Raw genomic sequence first — 18,064 nt, 5'->3', positions numbered from 1 at the left:
GCGGAAATTGATTTGAATTGTTTTTCTTCACAAAGTGTCATATTCCGCTAACTTGTGACAAAAAAAAAATCTTCTATGAACTCACCATACTCCTAACGGAATACCTTTGGGTGTCTCCTTTCTAGAATGGGGTCATTTGTGGGGTTCCTATACTGCCCTGGCATTTTAGGGGCCCTAAACCGTGAGGAGTAGTCTTGAAACCAAATGTCGCAAAATGACCTGTGAAATCCTAAAGGTACTCATTGGACTTTGGGCCCCTTAGCGCAGTTAGGGTGTAAAAAAGTGCCACACATGTGGTACCGCCGTACTCAGGAGAAGTAGTATAATGTGTTTTGTGGTGTATTTTTACACATACCCATGCTGGGTGGTAGAAATATCTCTGTACATGACAATTGTTTGATTTTTTTTACACACAATTGTCCATTTACAGAGAGATTTCTCCCACCCAGCATGGGTATGTGTAAAAATACACCCCAAAACACATTATACTACTTCTCCTGAGTACGGCGATACCACATGTGTGACACTTTTTTTGCAGCCTAGGTGCGCTAAGGGGCCCAACTTCCTATTCACAGGTCATTTTGAGGCATTTGTTTTCTAGACTACTCCTCACGGTTTAGAGCCCCTAAAATGCCAGGGCAGTATAGGAACCCCACAAGTGACCCCATTTTAGAAAGAAGACACCCCAAGGTATTCCGTTAGGTGTATGGCGAGGTCATAGAAGATTTTATTTTTAGTCACAAGTTAGTGAAAAATGACACTTTGTGAAAAAAAACAATAAAAATCAATTTCCGCTAACTTTTGACAAAAAATAAAATCTTCTATGAACTCGTCATACACCTAACAGAATACCTTGGGGTGTCTTTTTTCTAAAATGGGGTCACTTGTGGGGTTCCTATACCGCCCTGGCATTTTACGGGCCCAAAACCGTGAGTAGTCTGGAAACCAAATGTCTCAAAATGACTGTTCAGGGGTATAAGCATCTGCAAATTTTGATGACAGGTGGTCTATGAGGGGCCGAATTTTGTGGAACCGGTCATAAGCAGGATGGCCTTTTAGATGACTGGTTGTATTGGGCCTGATCTGATGGATAGGAGTGCTAGGGGGGTGACAGGAGGTGATTGATGGGTGTCTCAGGGGGTGATTAGAGGGGAAAATAGATGCACTCAATGCACTGGGGAGGTGATCGGAAGGGGGTCTGAGGGGGATCTGAGGGTTTGGCCGAGTGATCAGGAGCCCACACGGGGCAAATTAGAGCCTGATCTGATGGGTAGGTGTGCTAGGGGGTGACAGGAGGTGATTGATGGGTGTCTCAAGGTGTGATTAGTGGGGGGAATAGATGCAAGTAATGCAATGGCGAGGTGATCAGGGCTGGGGTCTGAGGGTGTGGGCGGGTGATTGGGTGCCCTAGGGGCAGATGGGGGTCTAATCTGATGGGTAGCAGTGACAGGGGGTGATTGATGGGTAATTAGTGGGTGTTTAGAGGAGAGAACAGATGCAATGCACTTGGGAGGTGATCTGACTGCGGGTCTGCAGGCGATCGGATGGTGTGGGTGGGTGATCAGATTGCCCGCAAGGGGCAGGTTAGGGACTGATTGATGGGTGGCAGTGACAGGGGGTGATTGATGGGTGGCAGTGACAGGGGCTGATTGATGGGTGGCAGTGACAGGGGGTGACTGATGGGTGATAGGTAGGTGATTGATAGGCAGGTGATTGACAGGTGATCAGTGGGTTATTACAGGGAAGAACAGATGTAATTAATGCACTGGTGAATTGATAAGGGGGGGTCAGAGGGCAATCTGAGCGTGTTGGCGGGTGATTGGGTGCCCGCAAGGGGCAGATTAGGGTCTGATCTGATAGGTAAAAGTGACAGGTGGTGATAGGGGGTGATTGATGGGTAATTAGTGGGTGTTTAGAGGAGAGAATAGATGTAAACAATGGATTTGGGAGGTGATCTGATGTCGGATCTGCGGGCGATCTATTGGTGTGGGTGGGTGATCAGATTGCCCGCAAGGGGCAGGTTAGGGGCTGATTGATGGGTGGCAGTGACAGGAGGTGACAGGGGGTGATTGATGGGTGATAGGTGATTGGCAGGTGATTGACAGGTGATCAGTGGGTTATTACAGGGAAGAACAGATGTAATTAATGCACTGGCGAATTGATAAGGGGGGGGGGTCTGAGGGCAATATGAGCGTGTGGGCGGGTGATTGGGTGCCCGCAAGGGGCAGATTAGGGTCTGATCTGATAGGTAACAGTGATAGGGGGTGATTGATGGGTAATTAGTGGGTGTTTAGAGGAGAGAATAGATGTAAACAATGGATTTGGGAGGTGATCTGATGTCGGATCTGCGGGCGATCTATTGGTGTGGGTGGGTGATCAGATTGCCCGCAAGGGGCAGGTTAGGGGCTGATTGTTGGGTGGCAGTGACAGGGGGTGATTGATGGGTGATTGATGGGTGATTGACAGGTGATTGACAGGTTATCAGGGGGGATAGATGCATACAGTACACGGGGGGGGGGGGGTCTGGGGGGGGGTCCTGGGGAGAATCTGAGGGGTGGGGGGTGATCAGGAGGGGGCAGGGGGCAGGGGGGGGGGATAAAATTTTTTTTAGCGTTGACAGATAGTGACAGGGAGTGATTGATGGGTTATTAGGGGGGTGATTGGGTGCAAACAGGGGTCTGGGGGGTGGGCAGGGGGGGGTCTGAGGGGTGCTGTGGGTGATCAGTGGGCGTTGGGGGGGCAGATCAGTGTGTTTGGGTGCAGACTAGGGTGGCTGCAGCCTGCCCTGGTGGTCCCTCGGACACTGGGACCACCAGGGCAGGAGGCAGCCTGTATAATACACTTTGTATACATTACAAAGTGTATTATACACTTTGTAGCGGCGATCGCGGGGTTAACATCCCGCCGGCGCTTCTGTATGGCCGGCGGGATGTTACGGCGGGTGGGCGGAGCCAGTTGCCAGGGGAAGCGCGCGTCATCAATGACGCGATCGCTCCCCCGGCGTAGCAAAAGGACGCACCGCCTTAAGGCGTATTGCGGTCCTTAGGGGATCCACTTTGCCGCCGCCCATGGGCTGTGGGCGGTCGGCAAGTGGTTAAAGAGCACTTACGGTTTTTCTATCCGGATACCCGAATAGGTCGGGTATCTGCGGGTAATTTGGTCTTATATCCGATTTCACTCGGATATCCGTAAGGTCGGATCCGGATATCCGAATCAGATCCAGATATTTGGGTACCCGGATCCGAATGCATACAGGTTCTAAAAAGTACTACCCGAGCATCCCTGAAAGTAATAATCTCTAAGCCTCCAGGTCTCATAATAGGTGGGGACTTTAAAATTGTCTATGACCACAAAATGGACTCTTCCAATCCCAAAGGTAAAGCAATGACTGGTATTTGCATTTGTAAATCTGTATTCCTCAGCGCTGAGACATCAACCTCTTCTGTTGTTATAGCCTGTAGTCACCCAGTGCTTGAAGTACACAGTGTCCACCACCAAAGGACAAACCACAAGCCAGGCTAAGTAGTTTTCAACAACGGGGTTACAATCTTTATTCGGCAATTTTCATAAAACATTACTTACATTGTGGGTCCATGCAAACTGGACCCGAACTGCATAAAAAAGCATATAAGGTATTTGCACTGACAAATGTCAAAGTGCACCTTATCACACCATTCAATGGTCGTTTTCACAGAGATAGCCCGTCTCTCCTTCCCTACCAGGTTTCGGCCTTATGCCGTCATCAGGGGATATGGAGAGCAGGCACAAGTAGGGCTATTATATAGTGAATAATGGTAATTACCTTAAATGAAGTACATCAGTGTTCCCATCCGCACTCTCCCTGTAATGTCCATAGAATCCATTAGAGATGCCTCATTGGAGGAGCGGTGTCATGTGACAACCTTCCCCAACCTACGTGATAGGCCAAGAACTCACACAGCCCTGATTGGACCATATACAGTCAGGTGGCAGTGTGACATCACTCACATACAAGCATTGGTCACTGAAAGATCAGCTGACCTGCTTACAATATCTGGCCAGCGAATCATGCACATGCGTGGCCAGCTCTTTGTAGGACCATTAGGGGAATATAGTTGTAAGTGCGATGATGCGCGCTAATGATGCGCGCGCATCCGCATATTCAGCACACAACTAGCATAAAGCATTATGGGGAATGTAGTCTCTGATGCGATGATGCACGCTACCAATGCGCGCGCATCCGCATCTCACAGTCGAGTAAACATTTACTAGAGCATCGTGGGGGATGTAGTTATAAGTGCAGAAGTGCGGGGAATCAGTGTGCGCACAACTGTCAGTCATAATCATACAATATATTCTCCACAATTATACATAAGATAGTAAATATAAAAATACTTATAAATAAAATACAATTATAATAGTACTTAAAACAATCTGTATATCATATACACTTACGTGACCATAGTTATGTTAAATGCTGCCATCTAGTGGAGAATCGAGTTTTTACCTCTGAAACATATATAGGCACACAAATTACATTCTTAGAATTACATTCTTAAAATTATATTCACGAATTATCAATAAAACAATTAACGCTAAAATCAACATTCAGTCCTCTTGGTTTCAGAGTTTTCAGTTTATAAATCCATTGGTTTTCTAATTGCAATAAATCTCTATCTTTATTCTGTCCTCTCCACTTATTAGTCACTTGATCAATAATACAAAAGTTCATTTCACTGGGATCCTTATTGTGATGTTCTTTAACCCTCTGGGCGATACAATTATATCGCCCAGGAGGTGGCGCAGCACTATTTTTTAAATTTTTTTATTTTTTAAATCATGTAGCGAGCCCAGGGCTCGCTACATGATAGCCGCAGCGCAGCGGCATCCCCCCACCCACTCCGATCGCCTTCGGCGATCAGAGTAAGCAGGAAATCCCGTTCAGAACGGGATTTCCTGCTGGGCTTCCCCGGTCGCCATGGCGACGGGGCGGGATGACGTCACCGACGTCATGGACGTCGTGACGTCAGAGGGAGTCCCGATCCACCCCTCAGCGCTGCCTGGCACTGATTGGCCAGGCTGCGCAAGGGGTCGGTAGGGGGGGGGGCTGCACGGCACGGCGAGCGGCGGCGGATCGGCGGCGAGCAGCGGCGATCGGAAGTTACACGCAGCTAGCAAAGTGCTAGCTGCGTGTAACAAAAAAAAAATTATGCAAATCGGCCCACCAGGGCCTGAGAAATCCTCCTGCGCGATATACCCCGAGCTCAGCTCGGGATTATCGCTCAGGAGGTTAAAGTGGTTCGGGACAGAATGATCTACTTCACCTTTCTCAATATTGTGCACATGTTCATAAATCCTCCTTTTCCCTTCACGTTCTGTTTTTCCCACATATTGGAGTCCGCAGGGACACTCCAACAAATACACCACATACATACTTTTGCAATTAAAAAATTTCTTTATATTAAATGTTTCACCAGTGGCATTACTTTTAAAGGATAATTGTTTGCGTGGGACATTTTTACACGTCCTACAATTATAACATTTCTTACATTTGTAATATCCGTCCAGAGTTAAAAAGGTCCGTGGTACTGGTTGTTGATTAAAAGAATTAGTTAAAATATTTTGCAGATTAGATGCCTTTTTAAATATCACTCGTGGTTGGTTACTCACCACCTCCTTCAAATCCGGATCCAGGTGTAGTAGATGCCAATGTCGTGCTACTATTTTTTTGATGTCGTTATGTTGCTGATTAAAATCTGTTATAAATGAGATTTCGATTTGCCTCGTTAAACTATTTCCAGTAATCTCAGTTTCCATACCTTCGACTCCTATTGCACTATTCCCATGCATGATGTCATATCGGTTTTTTGTGGCAATCTCTGATCGTACCCGTTGTAGCTCATCGTTATCATATCCTTTTTCAATAAATCTGTCTATCAATAGGTCTGTCTGTATATTGTAATCACTCAATCTAGTACAGTTTCTAAAGATCCTCAAAAATTGACTTCGTGGGATAGATTTCAGCCATGTAGGGTGGTGACAGCTACCTTGAGGAATATAGCTGTTACGATCAGTTTTTTTAAAATACGTTTTAGTGTTAAAATTGCCCTTCTCATTTGTAATCACTAAATCCAAAAAATTGACATTCACAGTGCTATATTCACAGTTGAAAACTAGATTATCATTATTAGTGTTGATAAAACTTATAAACGTCTCCAATGATTGCACATCTCCCTTCCAGATAAAAAACACGTCATCGATAAAACGTTTCCATAAAATCAAGTCTGAGTGTTCTCTTTCATATATGTATTGCTCTTCCCATCTGGCCATAAATAAATTGGCCAGGCTGGGTGCATACCTCGCCCCCATGGCTACGCCAATCTTCTGTAGATAAAACGTTTTTTCGAACCAAAAATAATTGTGTGATAATGCAAAGTCTAAAATTTCCATTAAAAACGAAATCTGGGCGTTACTTAAAGTGTCCTGTGCTTTCAAGTAGTACTCTACTGCCCTTAGTCCTGCATCCTGTTGTATCACTGTATATGAAGAAGAAACGTCAGCTGTTACCAAAATATGTTGTTCTCCACACTGTACATCCTCAAGAATTTGGATTAAATGTTTGGAATCCTTTAAGTAGGAAGGTACCTGCGTGACAATAGGTTGCAAAAACGTATCAATAAATTGACCCAATCTAGCTGTTACTGACTGTATTCCGCTTACAATTGGTCTACCCGGGGGATTTTTACTGTCCTTATGGATTTTTGGAAGACAATACATTACTGGGGTTCTGTAAAATGAGGGTACCAAGTATTTAGCTTCCTTTTCTGTCAAGATCCCATTATCTGTGCCCTTCTTTACTAATCCCTTCAGTATTTCATAATATTTGCTACCTGGGTCTGTCTTTAACTTATCATACGTTTTATGGTCTTCAAGTAAATCCAGTACCATTCGATTATAATTACTAGTATCCATAATTACAACACCCCCGCCTTTATCCGCCGGTTTTATAGTGATTTGTTTATCTTTGGATAAAGTGCTTAGTGCCTCCTTAAAGTGCCGATCAGTTCTCACTGCTTTCACTGGTAGTTCTTCAATGTCATGCAAAACCGCTTTTTTAAAAGTGTCTATTATGCCATTATTGGCACATAAAGGGTTAAAAGTCGATTTCTTCTTTAGGCCGCTGTATAAAAAGGGTCTATTAACACTCAAGTCCACTGTTGATGTTGTAGGAGCATTCCTGCTACTGAAAAACTTCTTTATATTCAATTTTCTAACAAATTTATGGACGGATATTACAAATGTAAGAAATGTTATAATTGTAGGACGTGTAAAAATGTCCCACGCAAACAATTATCCTTTAAAAGTAATGCCACTGGTGAAACATTTAATATAAAGGAATTTTTTATTGCAAAAGTATGTATGTGGTGTATTTGTTGGAGTGTCCCTGCGGACTCCAATATGTGGGAAAAACAGAACGTGAAGGGAAAAGGAGGATTTATGAACATGTGCACAATATTGAGAAAGGTGAAGTAGATCATTCTGTCCCGAACCACTTTAAAGAACATCACAATAAGGATCCCAGTGAAATGAACTTTTGTATTATTGATCAAGTGACTAATAAGTGGAGAGGACAGAATAAAGATAGAGATTTATTGCAATTAGAAAACCAATGGATTTATAAACTGAAAACTCTGAAACCAAGAGGACTGAATGTTGATTTTAGCGTTAATTGTTTTATTGATAATTCGTGAATATAATTTTAAGAATGTAATTCTAAGAATGTAATTTGTGTGCCTATATATGTTTCAGAGGTAAAAACTCGATTCTCCACTAGATGGCAGCATTTAACATAACTATGGTCACGTAAGTGTATATGATATACAGATTGTTTTAAGTACTATTATAACTGTATTTTATTTATAAGTATTTTTATATTTACTATCTTATGTATAATTGTGGAGAATATATTGTATGATTATGACTGACAGTTGTGCGCACACTGATTCCCCGCACTTCTGCACTTATAACTACATCCCCCACGATGCTCTAGTAAATGTTTACTCGACTGTGAGATGCGGATGCGCGCGCATTGGTAGCGTGCATCATCGCATCAGAGACTACATTCCCCCATAATGCTTTATGCTAGTATGCGGATGCGCGCGCATTGGTCGCGTGCACTTCCGCATTAAAGATTAAATTTCCCAGAATGTTGTGTGCTGAATATGCGGATGCGCGCGCATCATTAGCGCGCATCATCGCACTTACAACTATATTCCCCTAATGGTCCTACAAAGAGCTGGCCACGCATGTGCATGATTCGCTGGCCAGATATTGTAAGCAGGTCAGCTGATCTTTCAGTGACCAATGCTTGTATGTGAGTGATGTCACACTGCCACCTGACTGTGTATGGTCCAATCAGGGCTGTGTGAGTTCTTGGCCTATCACGTAGGTTGGGGAAGGTTGTCACATGACACCGCTCCTCCAATGAGGCATCTCTAATGGATTCTATGGACATTACAGGGAGAGTGCGGATGGGAACACTGATGTACTTCATTTAAGGTAATTACCATTATTCACTATATAATAGCCCTACTTGTGCCTGCTCTCCATATCCCCTGATGACGGCATAAGGCCGAAACCTGGTAGGGAAGGAGAGACGGGCTATCTCTGTGAAAACGACCATTGAATGGTGTGATAAGGTGCACTTTGACATTTGTCAGTGCAAATACCTTATATGCTTTTTTATGCAGTTCGGGTCCAGTTTGCATGGACCCACAATGTAAGTAATGTTTTATGAAAATTGCCGAATAAAGATTGTAACCCCCTGTTGTTGAAAACTACTTAGCCTGGCTTGTGGTTTGTCCTTTGGTGGTGGACACTGTGTACTTCAAGCACTGGGTGACTACAGGCTATAACAACAGAAGAGGTTGATGTCTCAGTGCTGAGGAATACAGATTTACACTTTCTTGTGGTTCCATTGTGGATTGGAGTTTACCTCTGGCAGCGAGTTGTATTGGTGTGGAGCGCTTGATATTATTTACAACATAGACTATGGTATTTGCATTTGCCTCCTTGTTAGCGAAATTAGACCTATATGATCCATGGAGAGCATTACATGGAGACGAAAAAGACTATACATTTTTCTCGTATGTAAACAAGTCTTATTCACTCCATCTTGAGAAACATAAAGCCACCTTGGAGACTTAATAGCTCTTTACTATTACCTGTCCTGACAGAAATAAGAAATTAATTGCTAAACAAATTAATGAATATTTCTCACTGAACTCGGGGGGGGGGGGGAAAGTTGGAGGGGCTACAACTTGGTTAGCCCATAAGACACTCCTGAGAGGCATTCTAATTAAATTAGCCGCCCAAACAAAAAAACAGAGACAAAGAGAAATTAATAACATACTAACGTCTATACAACAATTGAAACAATCCCACCAAAAAAATCCCACTCAATCTGGCACCCGATCCCTATTTGAGCTGAGACAAACATTTAAAGAAGCATTGACGGCAGTGTTGCCAACTCATCCCTTTAATTACTGACATATCTAAGTTATACAGGTTCTGGGGCTACTTACACATAATCAGCAGTGCCTTAAAGGGGAACTGAAGAGAGAGGTATATGGAGGCTGCCATGTTTATTTCCTTTTAAGCAATACCAGTTGCCTGGCAGCCCTGCTGATCCTCTGCCTCTAATACTATTAGCCGTAGCCCCTGAACAAGCATGCAGCAGATCAGTTGTTTCAGACTTTAAAGTCAGATCTGACAAGACTAGCTGCATGCTTGTTTCTGGTGTTATTCAGATACTACTGCAGATAAATAGACCAGCAGGGCTGCCAGGCAACTGGTATTGATTAAAAGGAAATAAATAAGGCAGCCTCCGTATACCTCTTACTTCAGTTCCCCTTTAACTGCCTCTACCTAGCCACGAAACCTGTATAATTCATATGTGTCAGTAATTAAAGGGATGAGTTGGCAACACTGGTTGACGGTGGAGTATGACTTCCAAATAGCTAAACTCAAACTAAACCATTACCACCAAAGTAATAATGCTAGCCCACTTTTAGCTAAACTTATCCAAAACAGACAAGCAAAAGCAAAAATCCTTAAAGAGGAACTTCAGCCTAAACAAACATACTGTCATTAAGTTGCATTAGTTATGTTAATTAAAATAGATAGGTAATATAATCTCTTACCCACCCTGTTTTAAGCTTAGATAAAAATGCAGCTAAAAATGATGCTTTGGTAAGAAAAACAAAGTTCTGATGCTGTGAAACTGTTAAAGAAACACCAAGCCTTTTCAGTTCTGCTGAGTAGATTTTTAGTCCGAAGGTTCACGTTAAACTCGTTCACTCATTCTCTAAAGCAACCTTAAAGGGGAACTTCAGCCTAAACATACATACTGTCATCAAGTTACATTAGTTATGTTAATTAGAATAGATAGGTTATAGAATCTCTTACCCACCCTGTTTTAAAAGAACAGGCAAATGTTTGTGATTCATGGGGGCTGCCATCTTTGTCATGGGGGCAGCCATCTTTTTGGTTGAAAGGAGATGACAAGGAGCAGGAGACACAGTTCCAAATATCCTGTGTCCTGATTATCCCTCCTAGCTGCACACGCAAGGCTTCAAATGTCAAATTTAAAATGTAAAAAAAAAAAATTTGCACCAAAACAGCAGAACGAGAACAACAAAATCAGAAATCCCATCATGCTTTGCACAGCATCAGGGGAAAAAAGCCTGGGCAGTTTTCTTCTGTGCAGCTAAAATGAGGCTTGTATAAGAGAAACAAAGTTCTGATGCTGTGAAACTGTTAAAGAAACACCAGGCGTTTTCAGTGCTGCTGAGTCGATTTTTAGTCCGGAGGTCCACTTTAACTAATCCTCAACACATAGCTGATGCATTTAGCAATTTTTACTCAGCCCTATACAACCTCAAAAATGACCCTTCAACTCCCCAACCTATCCTACCGCTAATTGACAATTTTCTCTCTAAAAATTAACTTGCCCTCAATCTCGGAAGAACATAAATCCACCCTCAATGCTGAAATAACAGTGTCAGAGGTTTTAAACAAAATCCTTAAATCAAAATCGAATAAAGCTCCAGGACCTGATGGCCTCTCAACTGAGTACTACAAGGCTTTTGCCCCCATCCTATCCTCCAAACTAACTTATCTATTTAATACCTTTATTCTCTCACTCCAAATTCCCAATGAATGCACTAATGCCATCATAACTGTAATTCCTAAACCAGGGAAAGATTCATCTAGCCCCTCCAACTTTCGCCCCATCTCTTTACGATATAGAGATATACGCAAAGATCTTAGCCAACTGTTTATTTAATATATTACCACATCTTATTGCTATGGACCAAGTGTGTTTTTACCAGAGGCCAACAAGCTGTGAACTAGAATGATTATTAATATACTGCACTCCTTGCGCTCTGATTGAAGGCCTTCTCTGCTTCCAGCTTTGGATGCAGAGAAGGCCTTTGACAGAGTACATTGGGATTTCCTGGGTGAAGTTTTAAGCAAATTTGGTATACTGGGTTCCTTTCATCAGGCAGTCATGGCCCTTTATAAAACTCCAACAGACTCAGTAAATGTCTCTGGATTTCTTTCTAAACAATTCTGTATATCTAACGGAACGAGAGAGGGCTTCCCCTTATCCCCTTTAATTTTTGTTCTAATCATGGAAACCTTTGCTGAAGCCATTTGCTCGAACCCCAATATAGAAGGAATTCCTGTAGGCTCTTCTTCTCCAAAGATAAGCCTCTTTGCAGATTATGTTTTATTATCAGTTACCAATCCTCTCACTTCGCTGCAACATGTCACTGACACAATAGCAGAGTTTTATAAAGTGTCTCTGTACAAAATAAACAAAACTAAGTCTTCCTTACTAGGTATAAACATCTCAAAAATCTAAAAACTACAATTTCACAAAAATGTCCTTATCCTTGGACTAAAAATAGCATCCCCTACCTAGGTATGCAAATCCCAGCTTTCCCAGAAAAATTATATGAAGTAAATTTTCCTGATTTACTGAAAGAAATCCAAAAAGACTTAAATTGTTTGGCGCCATTTGAACTCTCAATTTCAGGCAAGATCTCAGCTTGCAAGATGGCAATCTTCCCTAAAATACTATACTATTTCAAGACTCTACCCATTGCCATTCCCTCAATTTTTTTCAAACTTCTAAACAAGCTAGTTAATCAATTCCTTTGGAAGAAAAAAAAAAGGCTATCATTACAGGTCCTAGCAGCTAATACTTTAGAAGGAGGCTTTGGCCTCCCTAATCCCCTACTATACCACCACGCAGCCATACTTGACATGTCTCAGTGTTGGTGGCACAATACGTCTGAAAAATAATGGGGCTATTTAGAGAAAAACTTAATCAAGGGTAACCCTGCAGATTTGCTCCAGTTTAACCTGGGCAGCCCTGCCAACTCACCTTGCCGCTGTAGTGCTACAGCCTTTATATGCCATATTGTACTGATGGTGCTGTAGTAAGCCATCTTATATGTGAATCTTTTCATTCAGGTATGTCTATGATCATTTGAAACTGGTGGACTTCCTTAATATGTGTTTATCAGAAACTAACCAGATGGGTCTGAGTCATATGTTACTTAAGTGTAATTAGACAGAGTGCTTTCATATAAGGAATGTAGCACTGATCTGACCCATGATTTAAGATTCTTTATTAATCTACTAAAGAACTAATAATCGCCTTTTAGTATGGAGTTAGGGGACATTGGGATACTTGTTCCATAATTAATGAATTTAGGATTGTTTAGAAGAGGGTCGTAAATTTAGTAGTTGTATTCCAGAGTAAATATCTAATTGTTTAGATAGGCGAACGGACATTTAGAAGGGGGCTATAAATCTGTCAATTACATGCTGACCGGAATGTGGCCCACTTGGTGTGGTTCCAGCTATTATGAGTTGTTAGGAGTTGTTGATCGTCTCTAAGAAGTTTTGCCATTCTTCATGGGCTTGCATGGACTCCATGTTTTTTTATGGGACGAAGGAGTATAAAGCTCAGCTGCTATTCTGAGATGACGGAATTCTCTCAATTCATAGCTGGGCTGGCCACCTAGCTAAGTCTGACTGCGCTTCCCGTCTAAGGAACTTCTAAACTATTGTGAGGAAAGAGTTGCTCTCTAGGAAAGATAGAAGTTGCTTCAACCTTGAGCGGGACACCTAACAAACACAAGGTGATGTGATGTGTTTATAATACTGTTAATTATTATCTTATCATGCTCTTATTCTTTGTCTTCTTTCAAATAACTTGGTATCTTACATCATATTTTGTATCAATAAACTTGTGAACCTTGTTGCTTGTCTTTGATTTTGGAAGAATCAAAAAGAACTTGCTAACTGTTTAAGTGGTGTCACTGTTTCTGTAGCAATACAGCCCCTCATCCTACAATCCAACAAACACTTTCATCGTGGGAATTTATAAAAAAGCTTCTCCCTAAAAACCTGCAAGACATAATCACACTCAACCCACCTCTTACAGCCTACAAACTAAGCATTCCTAATTGAAATATAACTAAATTGCTCCAGTCCGGTATCTCCCACCTAGAGGATGTAACGTCAGAGAACCAACTTAAATCTTTTGACTTCCTTAAATGGAAATACAAAATATCGGACAGTGATTTGTTCACATATATCCAGCTCAAACATCTATTAGATCCTCACATATTATCCAACTCAAATATACCATGAGCAATTTGGGTGTATTTATCCACTCCAAAACTTAAAGCTATAAGCTTGCTATATACCAGCGGTTCTGGATGTGAGCTTTGCTTACAGGGTGAAAAGAAATAATTTGCATATTCAGTAGTGGTGCATTGTGGGTAATCACAAATGTTCATTTATAGCTGAATTATTACAAATGTCCTTCTGTTTTAAGAAGGCAAATCACATCAAGCATTGCTTTTTTAGTAGGAGGGCTTCTAGGTCTCTTTTATCCCCCTATACAATCCTAGTGGTTTGGGTCACCCTGAGCTGCTTGGTTACTCTGCTGTTCCACTCCAAAACCCATTCCTAAAGGAGGTATATCCTTTTGGTACAAACTAATTTCTGCCAATTCCCAGCTCCCCTCCCTTTTTGAAATTTATCAAAACACAAACATCTCTCCTTCCGACATCAAAAGAGCAATACTTAATCTTTATTTGTTTTTCCAAGTGTTTAAACCATATAGACATACAAAAAATTCTCTATACATGGTATCTCACATCTTGAATATTAGCAAAAATCTTCCTACAATACTCCTCAGAATGCTGGCGAGGCTGCACCCACACTGGCTCCCTCACACATAGTTTGTGGGACTGCCCCAAACTAACCTCCTACTGGACTAATATTTTTAAACTTCTCTTGATAATATAAAAAAAAACAAATAATCCCCAACCCTAATCTAACCATTTTTCTCATAAACTTAGATGAATTCCCCCAAATCTAAGATTGGGGATTACTCACATCATCTGCGGAGCTAAACACCTGATAGTATCAAATTAGAATCAGCCCACCATTTCTACACTTCCACAACTAACTAATCTAGTTAAAGGAATACTATCAATACCCAAGTGTTATAAAATGACAATGTACAAATAATGTCCAAGTAGCTGTGTTAACATTTTCCTATTTTTCATGTTAAATATCAGAGGCAAAAGCTTTAATCCATTGTGTGTAGGGTTTAGCTCTATTGGGATAAATCATTTGCAAAGGGGTGTCTGTTTCAATGCACAGCCAGTGTTGTTTTTTGCATATCAGACTACAGAGTATTTTTCCCTGAAATTCCCAAAAAATATTAAAGTCTTTGGTGTCACAGACAATTACACATTTTAAAACAAGTTACATTTCCTCTGCTCTCCTGCAGACAGCTCAGAAACATGCAGCTTCTTCTGAGAGCTTTCTCAAACACAGTTACACAATACACACAGAGTTTACACTGTTAAAGAAACTCCGCTCCCCTCATTAACTCTCCCATCAGAAATGAGCAGGCAGTGCTGTCAGTTCAGAATGAAAGGAATTTGTTACAGTAAACAAGAGAGATAAGCAAGTGAAATGTATACATCATTATTTACCAGCACTTTAGGAACTCTCTCTAACTCAGGTTAAAAAATACGTTAATCGATTGTGTCCCTTTAAGTACAATCTAAAATTTGAATACCTTGGGAGGGCTAGAAACAACCAAACTCTGGCATCATGAATGGCCCCTTTGATTGGAATTCACTATTATCAGTTCTTACAACTTAAGCTATTTTAACGTAAGGGAACATATGTCCCATCACTCAATTAAAAGACTTACCATCAACGATTAGTGTAGAATCCCACTATACCCCCCCCCCCCCCAAGCCTATCTTCCCTCCCCCCCACTGCCTGAGGAGCTAGCAGATCCCCTCGGCACACCCAAGTCTACCTGATCATTTTCAGGACAGTGACTTGGTTCCCTGCCGTGTTTGGCAACTTAAATAGCTTCTTAATAAGCACACCAGACTACTGTAATAATACAATACTATATAGGTCTCCCCCCCTTAGTTTACCTATCTCGGGTTACTTTACTCCATGGTGACGTTAAGTCAGATTTATCTGCACCTTCTCGCTACCAGATTTGATATCCTTTTTATAATCTTGGTTATGTATTTTGATAGTTGATAGGATGATAAAATATTCTACTTGTTGTTACCTACTGTTATTTTGTGAATGTGACCTTTGTACTACTCTTTTTCTGAAGATAAACTGGACACTCATCTTTTTAAGGGTTTATATATGCTGTAAAACATTTAAAACCAATAAAAAAAACCTATAGACAAAAAAAAATAAAAAAATCGTGTGCATCTTATTTTGTTGTGAGCTACTTGTATGTCCTACCTGATATGTTAACCAAATTATCTATTGTGCAGCGATGCGTAATGTGTTGGCAATTTATAAATACAATAAATAATCATCATCATCATCATCATAGATCTCACCCAGGAAAGCTGAGGGAGATACAGTTCCATTGCTGCGTGATACCAGGACACTAATTCCAGTCTCTACGAAGGGAACAGAAAAATCCACAATCTCTGAACGCTCCTCGTTTATAGTGAGAGACCCAATAGCTATGTGTGCACGCTGGTAATATACCTGAGCAGCAAAAGGGAGAGAAATGAGAAAAGTCAGTTACACCGAAGAAAGACAAGGGTCCTTAGTCAAAGACGTCATTACTAGTAGAGCAGCCCCTGAAATCCGCAAGGAAGCCCTGGGCTGAGGGGTGCTCAAAGACTTATCCTCCATCTTTCTGATAAGGAGTGGGGAATTATGGTATCCATACCTGTTATATGATTGCAGGCATTTGGGACCTCAGGTCATGGATGTTAATGTTGGGGAGTCCATTAATGAAACAATTGCTGCATTATTGTGATGTCTCCTCCCTGTTTCTTCTTCCTCTTGCTTGAATTCTGAGTGTATTCTATTGCTTAAAGAGAACCCGAGGTGGGGATCTTAGAGTTAAATCTATACACAGAGGCTGGGTCTGGCTATAGTGCCCAGCCTCTGTTGCTAGTTGAATATTCCCTAAATCCCCCCTACGCTCCGCACTAGCCCATAAATTACAACCGCGCTGTTGGGCTCTGTTTACCTTTCTAGTGCCGCTCTCCCTGCCTCCTGCAGAGCGCCGGTCCCCGCCCGCGTCCCTTCCCTCTAATCAGCGGTGAGGGAAGGGACGTGGGCGGGGATCGGCACTCTGCAGGAGGCGGGGAGCGGCGTGAGTGGCACTAGAATGGTAAACAGAGCCCGCTGCGACACGCTCAGTGTCGCCAGCGCGGCTGTAATTTATGGGCTAGTGCAGAGCGCAGGGGGGATTTAGGGAAAATTCAACTAGCAACAGAGGCTGGGCACTATAGCCAGACCCAGCCTCTGCGTATAGATTTAACTCTAAGATCCCCACCTCGGGTTCTCTTTAAAGAGACACTGAAGCGAAAAAAAATGATGATATTATGATTTGTATGTGTAGCACAGGTAAGAAATAAAACATTAAGATCAGATACATCAGTGTAATTGTTTCCAGTACAGGAAGAGTTGAGAAACTCCAGTTGTTATCTCTATGCAAACAAGCTATTAAGCTCTCCGACTAAGTTAGTCGTGGAGAGGGCTGTTATCTGACTTTTATTATCTCAACTGTTCCTGGACTATTTACTTTTCCTCTGCTAAAGGAGAGGTCATTACTTCACAGACTGCTCTGAAAGACTCATTTTGAATGCTGAGTGTTGTGTAATGTGCACATATTATAGAATGATGCAATGTTAGAAAAAACACTATATACCTGAAAATAAAAGTATGAGAATATTTTCTTTGCTGCTAATCTTCTAGTAATTATTTATAGTACACAACCAATTCACTATATCATATTTTTTTTTCGCTTCAGTGTCTCTTTAAAGGAAATCCTAGGTGACATGTGACATGATGAAATAGACAGTACCGAGCACACAAATAACTATACTGTGCTCCTTTTTTTTCCCTTGCTCTGTCTGAAAGAGTTAAATGCAAGTGACAATTTCTGTCTGGGTCGGGACTGGGTCAGGCTATAATGAAACCATCACTGATGAGGATAAAATTGCAGCCATAAAACACTTTCCTCACAGTAAATGGCTTCTGAGAGCAGGAAAGATATAAAAAAAGAGTCCGTAGTCCATATATTTTAGCTCTGGCATACTTCAATGCATGTGTCATTGAGCAGACACAATGAAATGGTAAAAACTTAAATCGATTTTAAATATAAAATAAAACTGTTGGATATTTAGAAAAATCATTTTTAGGAGGAGGAGGATAAATATAATTGTTTTTCACCTTGGATGTCCTTTAAAGCGAACGTAAGCCTTGTAACAGACAAAAAAAAAAAAACATACTGCTTGATAAGGGGGGCTAGCTAAATCATGTAGCATCCATTATTGCCACTCCCTGCTGCTCCAGCTATTCTTTTTCTTTCACTTTCGTTTTGCAAAAAAAAAAAATGTCTACAACCCTGGGATCACGATGCGGCAGAATCAGCTCTGTGCTCTCCTCCGTGAACACAGGGGGCAGGGGAGACGCAGTGAGA

The 18,064-nt window shown here is 41.7% G+C and overlaps 1 protein-coding gene across 1 annotated transcript in view; it reads right to left on the bottom strand.

Moving 5' to 3' along the window:
• GRIN2C (glutamate ionotropic receptor NMDA type subunit 2C) overlaps nucleotides 1–18,064 on the bottom strand; it is a 1,474,164-nt gene that overhangs the window by 1,022,598 nt on the left and 433,502 nt on the right. The window contains exon 7 of the mRNA XM_068262140.1: nucleotides 15,960–16,113. Coding sequence (XP_068118241.1) covers nucleotides 15,960–16,113 — 154 coding nt within the window. The remainder of the gene's footprint in view (nucleotides 1–15,959; nucleotides 16,114–18,064) is intronic.

Source organism: Hyperolius riggenbachi, chromosome 12 (assembly GCF_040937935.1).
Source record: "Hyperolius riggenbachi isolate aHypRig1 chromosome 12, aHypRig1.pri, whole genome shotgun sequence".
Taxonomy (NCBI): domain Eukaryota; kingdom Metazoa; phylum Chordata; class Amphibia; order Anura; family Hyperoliidae; genus Hyperolius; species Hyperolius riggenbachi.
Note: the sequence above shows the minus strand (reverse complement) of the source record. Positions and strands in the feature narration are given on the sequence as shown.